The 14,799-nt window shown below is 45.1% G+C and overlaps 1 protein-coding gene across 1 annotated transcript; it reads left to right on the forward strand.

Annotated features, from left to right (window-relative positions):
* The first annotated feature begins 7,367 nt into the window (after window positions 1-7,367).
* LOC125487017 (zinc finger protein 271-like) lies at window positions 7,368-13,364 on the forward strand. Its single transcript, XM_048616824.1, has 2 exons — window positions 7,368-7,628; window positions 11,587-13,364. The coding sequence occupies exon 2, from the start codon at window positions 12,004-12,006 to the stop codon at window positions 12,934-12,936; it is 933 nt and encodes a 310-aa protein (XP_048472781.1). The 5' UTR covers window positions 7,368-7,628; window positions 11,587-12,003; the 3' UTR covers window positions 12,937-13,364.
* The last annotated feature ends 1,435 nt before the right edge of the window (window positions 13,365-14,799 follow it).

The following is a 14,799-nucleotide window of genomic DNA, read 5'->3' on the forward strand; positions in this document are numbered from 1 at the left end:
ACTGTTTGACTGGAGCTGTGTGTTGGATATTGAGTGTGTTTATTGGAAGAATTTCTCTTCTGATTTCCAGAAGAATGTTGTTGATAGCTCGTTACGAATACAAGACAACAAGGTGCAGGGCTGGATGAACACAGCAGGCCAAGCAGCATCATAGGAGCAGAGAGGCTGACGTTTCGGGCCTAGACCCTTCATCAGAAAAGGGGGAGGGGAAGGGGGTTTTGAAATAAATAGGGAGAGAGTGGGAGGCGGATAGAAGAGGGATAGAGGAGAGGATAGGTGGAGAGGAAACAAACAGGTCGAAGAGGCGGGGATGGGGCCAGGAAAGGTGAGTGTAGGTAGGGAGTTAGGAAGGGGATAGGTCAGTCCAGGGAGGACGGACAGGTCAAGGGGGCGGGATGAGGTTGGTCGGTAGGAGATGGAGGTGCGGCTTGAGGTGGGAGGAGGGGATAGGTGGGAGGAAGAACAGGTTAGGGAGGCAGGGACGAGCTGGACTGGTTTTGGGATGCGGTAGGGGGAGGGGAGATTTTGAAACTTGTGAAATCCACATTGATACCATTGGGCTGCAGGGTTCCCAAGCGGAATATGAGTTGCTGTTCCTGCAACCTTCGGGTGGCATCGTTGTGGCACTGCAGGAGGCCCAGGATGGACATGTCGTCTGAGGAATGGGAGGGGGAGTTGAAATGGTTCGCGACTGGGAGGTGCAGTTGTTTGTTGCGAACCGAGCGTAGGTGTTCTGCAAAGCGGTCCCCGAGTCTCCGCTTGGTTTCCCCGATGTAGAGGAAGCCACACCGGGTACAGCGGATGCAGTATACCACATTGGCAGATGTGCAGGTGAACATCTGCTTGATGTGGAAAGTCTTCTTGGGGCCTGGGATGGGGGTGAGGGAGGAGGTATGGGGGCAGGTGTAGCACTTCCTGCGGTTGCAGGGAAAAGTGCCGGGTGTGGTGGAGCTGGAGGGGAGTGTGGAGCGGACAAGGGAGTCACGGAGAGAGTTGTCCCTCCGGAAAGCAGATAAGGGTGGGGAGGGAAAGATGTCTTTGGTGGTGGGGTCGGATTGCAGATGGCGGAAGTGTCGGAGGATGATGCGTTGGATCCGGAGGTTGGTGGGGTGGTACGTGAGGACGAGGGGGATTCTTTTTTGGTTCTTATTGCGTGGACGGGGTGTGAGGGATGAGGTGCGGGAGATGTGGGAGACACGGTTGAGGGCGTTCTCGACCACCGAGGAGGGGAAGTTACGGTCCTTGAAAAACGAGGACAACTGAGATGTACGGGAGTGGAATGCCTCATCCTGGGAGCAGATGCGGCGGAGGCAAAGGAATTGGGAATAGGGGATAGCATTTTTGCAGGAAGGTGGGTGGGAGGAGGAGTATTCTAGGTAGCTGTGGGAGTCGGTGGGCTTGAAATGAATATCGGTTTCTAGGTGGTTGCCCGATATGGAGACAGAGAGGTCCAGGAAGGGGAGAGAGGTGTTAGAGATGGTCCAGGTAAACTTAAGGTTGGGGTGGAAGGTGTTAGTGAAGTGTATGAACTGTTCGAGCTCCTCGTGGGAGCACGAGGCGGCGCCGATACAGTCATCAATGTAACGGAGGAAGAGGTGGGGTTTAGGGCCGGTGTAGGTACGGAAGAGGGATTGTTCCACGTAACCTACAAAGAGGCAGGCGTAGCTTGGGCCCATGCGGGTACCCATGGCTACCCCCTTTGTCTGTAGGAAGTGGGAGGAATTGAAAGAGAAGTTGTTGAGTGTGAGGACGAGTTCGGCTAAGCGGATGAGGGTATCAGTGGAGGGGGACTGGTCGGGCCTGCGGGACAGGAAGAAGCGGAGGGCCTTTAGGCCATCTGCATGGGGAATGCAGGTGTAGAGGGACTGGACATCCATGGTAAAGATGAGGTGTTGGGGACCGGGGAATTGGAAATTCTGGAGGAGGTGGAGGGCGTGGGTGGTGTCACGGACATAGGTAGGGAGTTCCTGGACCAAGGGGGAGAAAATGGAGTCGAGATAGTTGGAGATCAGTTCGGTGGGGCAGGAGCAGGCGGAGACAATGGGTCGACCAGGGCATTCAGGTTTGTGGATTTTGGGAAGGAGATAGAAGCGGGCAGTGCGAGGTTGGGGAACGATGAGGTTGGAGGCCGTGGGTGGGAGGTCACCTGAGGTGATGAGGTTGTGGATGGTTTGCGAGATGATGGTTTGGTGCTCAGGGGTGGGGTCATGATCAAAGGGGCGGTAGGAGGAGGTGTCGGAGAGTTGGCGTCCGGCCTCGGCGATGTAGAGGTCAGTGCGCCATACTACAACTGCGCCTCCCTTGTCCGCGGGTTTTATGGTGAGGTTGGGATTGGAGCGGAGGGCTGCACGTTCTGCGGGGGAGAGGTTGGAGTGGGTGAGAGGGGTGGAGAGGTTGAGACGATTGATGTCTCAACGGCAGTTGGAGATGAAGAGGTCGAGGGAGGGTAGGAGGCCTTGAGGTGGTGTCCAGGAGGAGGGGGTGTGTTGGAAGCGGGAGAAGGGGTCAGTAGAGGGAGGGTTAGGTTCACGGTTAAAGAAGTAAGCGTGGAGGCGGAGGCGGCGGAAAAACTGCTCAATGTCCAAACGTGAGCGGTATTCGTTGATCTGTGGGTGGAGGGGGACAAAGGTGAGTCCTTTACTGAGGACTGACCGTTCGTCCTCAGTAAGGGGTAGGTCTGGGGGGATGGTGAAGACTCGGCAGGGCTGGGTGCTGCTGTCTCCTCTGGAGGTGCTGGCTGTGGAGGCTGTGGGCGGAGCTGTGTCGGCGTCGGCTGTGGGCGGAGCTGTGTCGGCGTCGGCTGTGGGCGGAGCTGCGTCGGCGTCGGCTGTGGGCGGAGCTGCGTCGGCGGTGGGCGGAGTTGTGCCAAGCCTAGTATGGTTACATGATTAATCCCACGTGCAAAATGGTTTCTCACCATCTCATTCAGGGTCAAACCGAAGTCACATGCCACTGCCAGTCATCTTAACCAGTCAAAAATCCCGATATGGACTCCCCTCTTTCTTGAATTGCCAAGTAAAAATGATAGCATCTCAAATTTGGTGGAGGCTTGGGGTCATAATATTCCTTAACCAAATCGATCAACTCTTGAAAGGTTTTAGTATCTGGTGCCTCAAGGAAAATAAGGCTTCTAATAACCGAAAAAGCTGTGGATCCACAAGCCGTCAGAGAATTACTCGTTGCTTTTCATTTGTCCCAATGTCATATGCCCAGAAAATATAATGCATTCTTTCCAAAAACTGGGCCCAATCTTCGACAGAAGGGTTGAATGAGTCAGGCTTCCCAAATAACATTCATGATGCAAGGAATGCTTAGCCCAAACTGAAAAGATGTCTATTGTGAGCGAGTTTCTTCAGGCTATGGTTTACTGTTGTCACCACTGAAATAACTCCATAGAAACCAATATCCCGTCACCAAGTCACACTTCATTTACACGTGCATAATACTTGACACTAGTCAGGCTTCCACAGAGCCAGCTCTTGGAGTGAACAAGATGTCTCAGACTTCTGTATTTATCTATCAGCTAAGGCCCTCTAATTGGACCAGATTAACAGCTCCAATCAGGGAACTCATTCTGTGAGGTCCACCTGGCTGACCTCATTACAATCACTACACCTGTCTCAATGCAGTCACACTCCAGTGTTCCAGACCCCAAATCAGAAGATCCCACCCTAAGATGTATTACCACCTCCTGGTACAAAATAACAAGGTCACTAACTGTAGCTCAGACCTCAGTTCAATAACTGTGACTCAAAGCTCCTTCATCCTCAAACATTTGTTTCAGATTTGTTTCGAGGAGCTTCCACATAAGAACATAAGAACTAGGAGCAGGAGTAGGCCATCTGGCCCTTCGAGCCTGACCCGCCATTTAATAAGATCATGGCTGATCTTTTTGAGACTCAGCTCCACTTGCCCGACCACTCACCGTAACCCTTAATTCCTTTACTGTTCAAAAATTTATCTAGCCTTGCCTTAAAAACATTCAGTGAGGTAGCTTCAACCGCTTCACTGGGCAGGGAATTCCACAGATTCACAACCCTTTGGGTGAAGGGTTATGTTACATGTTACAGTCCTGGCACCTCACTTGTCCTGCCATGTTGATATATTTTAATGTTTCGTATTTTATTTATTTACTGCCAGATTCTACATTATTTTAAACCGCAGGAACGGAATAAACCTTAAACATTAAGCTGACTCACTAAACAGCTAGCTTAACTTGTGGTAGTGTAAGGACCTTGTTTGTGAGTCACAAAATGTTAGTATGGAGATACAGCATGTAGTCAAGGCGGCTGCTGGGATGCTATCCTATGTTAATAAAAGGAGCTGAACATAAAACTAAGAATGTTATGCTTCAGTTGTACATGACACTGCTGAGATCACATCTCAAATATTGTGTGTAGTTTTGGTCATCTTATTTAAAAAAGGCTGTAAATGTGTTGGAGGAGGTTCAGTGGAGGTTTACTGGATTGGTACATGGAATGAGTGGGTTTCTTCATTAGCGTAGATTGAACAGGCTTGGATTGTTTCTGCTGAGGTTTAGAAGAGTGCCTTGATCATAGGATTCTTAATGGTCTTGATAAGGTATATTTGGTAAGAATATTTCCTCTTTTGGGTGAGTCGAGAACTTTTTTCATTCATTAACAGGATGAGGGTGTCACTAACCAGGCAGCATTTATTGCCCAGAGGGCAGTTAAGAGTCAGCCATATTGCTCTGGGTCTGGAGTCACATGTAGGCCAGACCAGGTAAGGATGGCAATTTCCTTCCCTAAAGGACATTAGTGAACCAGATGGGTTTTACCAACATTTGACAATGGATTTGTGGTCATCATTAGGTTCTTAATTTTAGATATTTTATTGAATACAAATTCCACCATCCACCATGGTGGGATTTGAACCCCGGTCTCCAGAACATTATCTGGGTCTCTGGACTAACAGTCCAGCGATAATACCACTAGGCCATCACCTCCCCAGGAGGCTGGACATTGTTTTAAAATTAGGGGTTACCATTTCAGGAGAGAGGTGAAGTGATTTTTTTTCTCTCTCAGAGGGTTGTGCAACTTCGGAACTCTGCCTCAGAAAGCAGTGGAAGTGGAGTCACTGAATACTTTTCAGAGAGGTGTAGATAGATTCTTATTAGACAGGGAAATCAAGTGTAATCGGGGTAGATGGTCGTGTGGAATGTGAAACGCAAACAGGTCAGCCATGAACTTACTGAATGGCAGAACAGGCGTGAGGGGCCAAATGGCATACTTTTGCTCTTATTTTGTATGTTCATGATTTCTACATGGGTGAAAAACTTAGAAAAGGCATAGGGACACATCCTTCTCCTTTTCACCTGACTCCTCACTTAACCCAACTCCCAGCACTCTGTTCAAAGTCACACTGAGATGTGTGTATTCATATGATGAGAATCAGCTCAGCCCCAGGGACAGAAAAAAAAAAGCTTCAGCTAGTTTCTTTAACTAACTAACTTCAGCACCTTCCAGTAGGTTACATTTACACGCTGCTTAAGCCTGAAACAAAAGCAAGAAACTGCTGGAGAGACTCAGCACATGTGGTAGCATCTGTGAAAAGAACATAACCTCGAGTCTAGTAACCCTTTTCAGAACTAATAGTATACAGGAAAATGTGGTATATATGCTGCAGGCAGGGGGTGGAGATATAGCCCGGAGAAAGAGAGACAGGCATACAAAGGGATGGATGATAATATGCCACACAGAAAGAAAAGCTGATAATGGGGGCCATAAATTGGTGAAAATGGGTTGTCTGTACTGAAAGCACCCCATGTCAATAATAGGCCCTGGGGTGTGGGGGGGGGGGGGGGGAGTAAAAGGACATAGAAAGAGGTGTTCAGGCCCTAAAATTATTAAACTTGATATTGAGTTCTGAAGGCTGTAGCCTACTTATTGAAACAATAAATGACAGCTTTTTGTTAAATGTAAATACAAATAGAATTAGACTTTTTGAAAAGGATTAAAATTTCCCTGACCAAACTCCAGCATTCTGTTCAAAATTGCTCCCATCCTTAAGTCAATATGAGAAACAGGAATGTTACGTAGTGCCTAAACACTACTTAGGTCTTCAACCGGAAACTTGAACATACAATGTTTTGACTCAATGATAACAGTAAGGCAGACTGACAATAAACTGTAATATTTCAATTAGATTCAGTTTCTATGGGACAAAAACAAAATTGCTGGAAAAGCTCAGCAGGTCTGGCAGCATCTGTGAAGGAAAAAACAGAGTTAACATTTCGGGTCCGGTGACCCTTCCTCAGAACTGTGGGATTATGTTTCTATGGGATTATGTCCCAAGTTTGTCTGCAGAATGTTTTACTCCATGTAAACTAACTGCCTGAGAATTTGATTTGATTTAGAATTGTAATTAGTGAAACCTGCAGGTGTCAATGTTGTCATTGTATCAGGGTTCCTGAAGCTGTGAAAGATGATAAAGTCTTTGGTGTCAGGAGAAGTTAAACTGCTGGAGAAAAGTAGGTTGCCTCCAGGAGTGAGGAACAATCTTCAGACTAGGTACTGATAGAGATCTCTACATCAAGAAAGAACACAAACATCCTAAAATTCCACTGCCACAATCTAGAAAAGTCTACGGTCTGAAAATACCTGGTGCTCCTCAATGAGACTGATCTGCAGTGTATGCTCCAATGCTCCATGTCTGGAGGTCTATGACTTATTTGCCCAGGTCCTACTCCCAAACTCAGCACCAATAACATTAAGGTCAGTGATATAGAAGCATCTGAGTGACAGAGTCAGGGTAGTCTTGATCCTGATCCTGGTATGTGAGAGACTCAGGTTAATCTGAACCTGGATTTCATTAATGCTCCCCCACCCACCCCTGCCCTCGCTCTGAACCCACATCTTTCTCCATCTCCCCTCCTGGAGCTTATCCTGTCTGTGGGGCCCACCTCCTGTTCTCTTGACCCTGTTCTGATTAAACTGCTGATCACTCATCTTCCTGGACCTCATATTTCAGATATTGTTCATGGTTCTTCCTCTTCAGCTATGTTCTCTCATCCTTTAAATTTACTGTGATCATCCCATTCTTAAAGTGCAAGCCTCTTGATTCCTTCACTTTTACGAACCACCACATCAGGTCTAATTCCCTCTCCACCTCAAAGTCTTCGGGTGTGCTGTTTCCTCCAAAATCCTGGAAAACGACATGGAGTCAGGTGAGGGGGTAGAGCAAGAACTTGGGGCTGTCACATTAGACCAGGGATGAGTGACCGGGAGAGGGAGTCTGGTGAGGAGTGAAGCAACACTTGACCAGTCATCAATTCAAACTCAGAGTCGCACTCATTCTGCAAGCACGTTATACTCGCTCCTCTTATCAAAAGTTTATCAGAGGAAATGAGACAGCAGCTGCAATAAGTGAGGTTTTATTCAGATGAGACAATGACATGTTTAAATTCCCTCCTAATCTGTTGCTCAAATTCACCTTTTCATTGATCAATTTCCCAAGCTTCAGGTTGGGTTCATGTTGCTCCAGAAATATTTGGATTGACTGTGAGAGACGTCAATCAGAGAGCCCACCCACTCTGCCCATTCTCTCCTCTCCTCTTCCTCTTCCAGAGCTGGTTCACTTCCTATAGAGACTGAAAACGAAGTGAGGAGGTGAGTGAAGGAGCAGTTTTTATACAAATTGTATCCCATAATATCCACACTAACCTTCAGGCAGTCTGACTATCCTGTGGGCAGTCAGGGGTGGAAATGTCCCTTATGCTGTGTGAGAAGATCCAGCTGAGAGAGCTGTTCACTCGGTGCTTTGTGCTGAAATGTTTTGATTGGAGCTGTATGTTGGATATTGAGTGTGTTTATTGGAAGCACTTCACTTCTGATTGCCAGACTGAGTTTTGTTGATGGCTCATTCCTGAATGAGAAGGTGAGGTGTAATTATTTGGAAGGTGCAGAATGTGTGAGGATTCTTACTGGTTTCCTATTGTTGAGTTCGTGTGTGTGTGTGTGTTGTGGTCTGTGCATGGTTAGTCCTATGTTGGGATCTGGGTGTTTCCCTCCACATAATTACTGAAAATTCCTTAGAATGATAAACAAACTTGCGTTTATATAGAGTCTTTCACAATCATCAGATGTCCCAAGCTCTTTAAAGCCAATACTTTTGAAATTTAGTCACAGTTGTGATGTAGGAAACTTGATAGCCAACATGCACACAACAAAACCTCACAAACACCACCAGATAATCTATTTTAGAATGATGCTATTTGAAGAATTGTTACAATTTCTGTGGAGACTCTGAACTTTTATAAGAATTTTGAATTTACAGCAACCAAGTTAAAGGAATCGCATTGGAGCTGTTTAAATTTAAGACTTTTACTCGAACAAATTGACTAAATGCAATATTGACTGAAGAATAACTAATAGGCAACTAATACGCTGAACTGCCAAAAAGGTATCCAGTTTTTGAACTTTTAACATGACCAAATATAGAATCCCTACAGTGCGGATGTACACCATTTGGCTCATCAAGTCCTCACTGACACCACCCCTACCCCACCCAGTCCCTGTAACCCCACATTTCCTGTGGCTAACCCATCTTGCCGACACATCTCTGGACATTTAGCATTGCTAATCCACCTAACCTGCACATCTTTGGACTCTGAAAGGAAACCGGAGCACCCAAGGAAACTCACCCAGACACAGAGATTATGCAATCTCCACACAGATAATGCTGAAGGGTGAAATCGAACCTATGTCTCTGGCACTGTGAGGCAGCAGTGCTAACCATTGAGCCACCATCAATATCAGTTATTTAAAAGTTTCACTTGATTGTCTGTAGCTAAAGGTGATTTTATGAGAATAGAAATGGGTCAATGAATGACTTTTTAAAAAATCTTCAAAGTATTTTTTATTCATAAACCTGTCACTAATGGGTTTGCTGTTTTTATATATCCTATAATGGTTTAATAGGCATGGAAGTGCCACAGCCTGTCATGGGGGTCATGGAGACCTTAGGCTGTGGGGGTGGGTCATGCCATGAATGAGGCATGGGAGTCTGTGGGGAGTTAAGAGGTGAAGGCAAGAGGAATTTTCTTTGGTTCTTAAAGCTGGAATGAAGTCCTAAAGCACAGAGTCTTCTAACCAGGCAGTCTTGACACCCTGCATCCAGCTTCACCTCGCACTTGCCTGTCTGTTACAAACATTGAACCTTTGTGAAAAATTTCTTCTGAAGTGGATCAGCTGAGCTGGGAACTTTCCTGATTTTTAACTCGGAAATTTTAGATCAGAAAGTCTATCCAGTCAGCCCCATCTCCTCTTGCTTTTGCTTTCAGGTGGCTTTGCGCATTTTGCTCTTGCTCAACTGTTCTCAAAGTAATCAAACCACCTAGCCTGTTGCCAGGCAACATTTTACAACCTCTGGGGCAACCCAATTTTTCAGAATATTCTGCTTTGCTTTCAAAGTTCACAACATGACAATCTTACAAACTTCATATTACGATAGTGAGGATGTTGGAGAGGTCTGGAGGGGAGTACTCCCAGCACCTCAGAGGCCAAGTTTGATAATCCACTCGGTGTTTTGCTCGTGAAGACAGTTTAACATTTTGGCCGACTGTCGTGTGCTGGGCTCCAACATGTTTGAGAATGGAGGTGTTAATGGAGCATCATTTTTCTGTTACTTGTCTGGTTGTCTATAAATTTCAACAAGCTGCAGTACGACTGAACTGTTTGCTGTGGGGTTTATTCCTTTCTACACTTTGAAAGTGGTGGAATCTATTATTAAGCAGGTTTCAACAGGAAACAAAAAATCACACTGCAATGGGGCAGAGTTGACATGGTTTTGTGAAAGGGAAATCATGTTTGAGTAATTTATTGAAGTTCTTTGATGAAGTGACAAGCAACTTGGATAAAGTTCTGAGGAAGGGTCACCAGACCCGAAACGTTAACTCTGTTTTTTCCTTCACAGATGCTGCCAGACCTGCTGAGCTTTTCCAGCAACTTTGTTTTTGTTCCTGATTTACAGCATCCGCAGTTCTTTTGGTTTTTATTGGTTAAGGGAAACTTTGTGGATCTCCTGTACTTAGATTTACAGAAAGCAGGTTACTATGCAAATTAAGAGCTCATGGTATAGGAGGTACATATTAGCATGGTTTGAGGATTGCTTAGCTAATAGGAAACAGAATAGGCATAAATGGGTTATTCTCAAATTGGCAAGATATAGCAAATACAGTTACACGGGGATCAAATCTTGGCCCCAGTTATTTACAATTTATCTAAAAGACTTACATTAGCAACTGAATGAATGGTGACTACATCTGTAGGGATATATATATAGAAATTTATATAGATTAAGTGAGTCAGCAAAAAATTGGCAACTGGAATATGATATGGGTAAATGTGCACTTGTTCACTTTGGCGGGAAGAATTTTAAAAAAAAAAAGTTAAACAGAGATTGTAGAACTCTGAGGTACAGAGGGATCTGGGTCTTGGTATACAAATGATTTAAAAAAAAAAAAAAAAAGTTAGTATGAAGTTAAAGCAAGTTAATAGGTAGATAAATGGAATTGTTTATTGAGAAGGATACAGAATATAAAAATAGGGAAGTTTTGCTCCACTTTTACAGGATATCGGTGAGATTACATTGGAAATAATGCAAACTGCTTTTATCTCCTTATTTTCAAAAGGATATAAAGACTTTAGAAGTAGTTCAGAGAATCAAATAACCATTCAATACTTCAGCCCATTGTGTCTGTATTGCCAAAATACACTACTACCTACACTTGTCCCACTTTACTGCACTGGGCCCAAGGCCTTCAGTGTTATGACATATCAGGTGTTCAACCAAGTACAAATAAAGTTTGAGGTTTCCTGCCTCAATTACCCTCCCAGCCAGTGAATTCCAGTCCCCACCACCACCACCCTCTGGGTGAAAATGGGTCACTTGACTACTACCCAATATGGAGAGGTTATCTGATGAGAAAAGGTTGGACTGGGAGAATGTGGTATTGAGATCACAGCCAAATCAGTCTTGATTTTATTGAATGGCAATGCAGCTTGAGCAGGCCAAATGGCCTATTCCTACTCCTAATTTGTATATTCAGGTGTACGCTGAAGCAATATTTATCTTAGTTTTGAACACTTTCTACATAATGTATTTTCATTAAATAATCCCCAAAAAATAAGCTGATGAAATTACAGAATTACCATTAATATTTCTCCTGTTTGTTTTGCTATTAAACACATACTTGAAGGAAAAATCGTCTTCATTGTAGTGAATTGACTGGCTCTTACATACTCCCCACTTTGTCTTTTCCACCATCCTCATAGAGCCTGGGAAGATTTTTTTTTGCAGGAGTGGGATGCTAGGTGGGACAAATTTACCACATTGTCTTCTTCTTATCACTGTCCAGTATCATTGCTGCAAACGGCGGATGTGCGACAGTCAAGTGAGGAAAAGTAAAGGGCTCACATCTGATTCACATCCCCCCCAACACACACACACATGGGAATAGCAGACTGGCACTCACTGTGGAAACAGTCTGTAACTGAGCTGCCAGCCTCTTTAGGAAACAATGAGAGTGAATTGGAGGAAATTATGTTTCCTTTTCCTGTTTTACAGACAAATGATGACACCTAAGAATATAGTGTACATATATTGCAAATAGATCCTGACCATCACCTAACTGTGCAACTGTGGGAAGATATCCAGTCCCATCACAGCATTGCTCCACACAGAAAAGACTGGGGAGTGAAACCATCATCTGGAAATCAGCCGGGTCAGGGGAGTTTTGACAAATCATCAGGTCTGTAACTGGTCAGTAGTGTGGAGCCTTCCATCAGAACCAGCTTTTCCAAGTGTTTGGCTATTGATGATTGGTCACAATGAGAAGTATGAGCAGACTCCAAGTCTGATGAGAGTTTAATCATTCGTAGAGCCTCATGAACCACTGACTCATTCCTACAGTTAAGAGGCTGTTCTAGTGTAAGGAGCGCTGCATGAGATCTATAATGCTGACTGCATCTGTTCAGCAACCACATGGAAGTGAAACAATTCAAGTGTGAGGTGTGTGACCAAACCTTCACAAGATCATCAGCCCTTGTGAAACACCGACGGATTCACACAGGGGACAAACCTTTCACGTGCAAAGTGTGCAACAAATCATTTTCACAGTTAACAAATCTCCACAGACATCAACAGATTCACACAGGAGAGAAACCATTCACATGCAGGGTGTGCAACAAATCATTTTCACAGTTAACAAACCTCCACACCCACCAACGCGTTCATACACAGGAGAAGCCGTTCACGTGTGAAGTGTGTGACAAAGCTTTTAAACGGTTATCAAACCTCCTACTCCATCAGACAACACACACAGGGGAGAAGCCCTTTAAGTGTGATATTTGCAATAAAGCTTTTGCAACATCTACAAGGCTCCTGAAGCACCAGATCGTTCACACTGGTGAGAAACCCTTCAGGTGTGAAGTGTGCAACCGAGCCTTCACACAGTCATCGACACTTGTGAAACACCGACGCACCCACACCGGGGAAAAGCCTTTCAATTGTAAAGTGTGTGATAAATCCTTCACTCAGTTATCTACCCTCCAGGACCACCAACACATTCACACAGGCGAGAAACCATTCACATGTAAGGTGTGCAACAAATCATTCGCATGGTCAACGCATCTCAGAGTACATCGACGCATTCACACTGGGGAGAAACCATTCTCATGTGAGGTATGCGACAAATCATTCTCTTGGTCCAATGCGCTCCTTGAACATCAGCGCATTCACACGGGGGAGAAACCATTCACATGTGAGGTGTGTGACAAATCATTCTCACAGTCATCTAACCTCCGTGCACACCAGCGCATTCACACGGGGGAGAAACCGTTTACATGTGAAGTGTGTGACAAATCCTTTGCACAGTTAGCAAGCCTCCTGCGACATCAGACAGTCCACACTGACTAGAAATCCTTCAGATGTGATGTAGGCTCTGCACAACCATCAGACCTGGTGAAACACCAATGCATTTATACTGGTGAGGAACCACTGTGTGAGGTGTCTGACTCATCATTCAGAGTCATCAAGTCTCCAGCAAACACCAGCATGTTCGCACAGAAGTAAACACTCATGTGCGAGCTGTGCCCAAATCATTGTCATTGTTAAAAAACCTGCAAGTAGGCCAACTCATTCAAACAGGAGGCACAGTGTGCAGAAAATCATTCCAACAGTCATTAAGACTCTTGCTCCATCAGCAGTGTAACTCTTCAAGTGTTGTGAGACTTGTGTTGAAGCTTTTGTGATATCATCGACCCTCCTGGGACTGTTGAGGATTCACACAACAAAGACAGACTCTTAGATAACAAGGTGTAGAGATGGATGAACACAGCAGGCCAAGCAGCATCAGAGGAGCAGGAAGGCTGACATTTCGGGCCTGGACCCTGACCTATCTCCTCCCTAACTCCCCACCTACACTCACCTTTACTGGCTCTATCCCCGCCTCTTTGACATGTCTGTCTCCTCTTTGACATGTCTGTCTCCTCTCCACCTATCTTCTCCTCTATTCATCTTCTTTCTGCCTCCCCCTCTCTCCCTACTTATTTCAGAACCCCCTTCCCCTCCCCCATTTCTGAAGAAGGGTCTAGGCCCGAAACGTCAGCCTTCCTGCTCCTCTGATGCTGCTTGGCCTGATGTGTTCATCCAGCTCTACACCTTGTTATCTCAGATTCTCCAGCATCGGCAGTTCCTACTATCTCAAAGACAGACTCTTAATTTGTGAGGTGCATGACAAAGCTTTCATCCAGTCACTGTATCTCCTAGTAAATCAACGCAGGACACGTGTCGGCTGTGACAGTCACCATTGTCTCACAACATTAACTATCTCGGTTCCCACATGCTGAATGGCCACTTGAACAGAGCACCAGAAGTCAATCAATGTCCATAGCTTTTACTCCAGATCAGTCCTTGAGGATTGGAGGGAATGTGAGATGAAAAAAACGGCATAAACTACAACAACAACAACTGGTAATTATACAGCACCTGTAATGTCGTAAAACACCCAAAAGTGTTTCATAGACACATGATCACATAATACCAGGATAGAGAAAGAGATATTAAGAAAGGATGACCTAAAGCATAGTTAAAGAGATGGAATTTAAGGAGGCCGTGATATCAAATGAGAGCTAAAGATGCAGAGATTTGTACACAGACTTTTTGGAAATGGGGATGTTACAGAGGGGGAAGTAGGCGATCTTTGTGATGGAATGGTTTCTCTCTAATTACTGTGACAACTTATTAATCTTAAACACTTCAATAGATTATCTTTTAATTTTCTATATTCAAGTAAATTCAAGCTCAGTCTGTGTAACTCATCCTTATAATTTAATCCTTTCAACATCAAGAAAATTCTGGTGAATCTACACTGCAATCCCTTCAAAGGTCAAAATATTCAGAAATTTTCTGAAGAAGGGTCTAGGCCCAAAACGTCAGCTTTCCTGCTCCTCTGATGCTGCTTGGCCTGCTGTGTTCATCTAGCTCTACACCTTGTCATCTCAGATTCTCCAGCATCTCCTCTTCAGGTGATAGTAGGAACTGCAGATGCTGGAGAATCCGAGTCAACAAGGTGCAGGGCTGGATGAACACAGCAGGCCAAGCAGCATCATAGGAGCAGAGAGGCTGACGTTTCGGGCCTAGACCCTTCATCAGAAAAGGGGGAGGAGAAGGGGGTTTTGAAATAAATAGGGAGAGAGTGGGAGGTGGATAGAAGAGGGATAGAGGAGAGGATAGGTGGAGAGGAAACAAACAGGTCGAAGAGGCGGGGATGGAGCCAGT

Source organism: Rhincodon typus, chromosome 35 (assembly GCF_021869965.1).
Source record: "Rhincodon typus isolate 14 chromosome 35, sRhiTyp1.1, whole genome shotgun sequence".
NCBI lineage: Eukaryota > Metazoa > Chordata > Chondrichthyes > Orectolobiformes > Rhincodontidae > Rhincodon > Rhincodon typus.

Excerpts from the sequence above, each read along its gene's own strand:
- LOC125487017 (XM_048616824.1), top strand. The coding sequence starts at position 12,004 with ATGGAAGTGAAACAATTCAAGTGTGAGGTGTGTGACCAAACCTTCACA.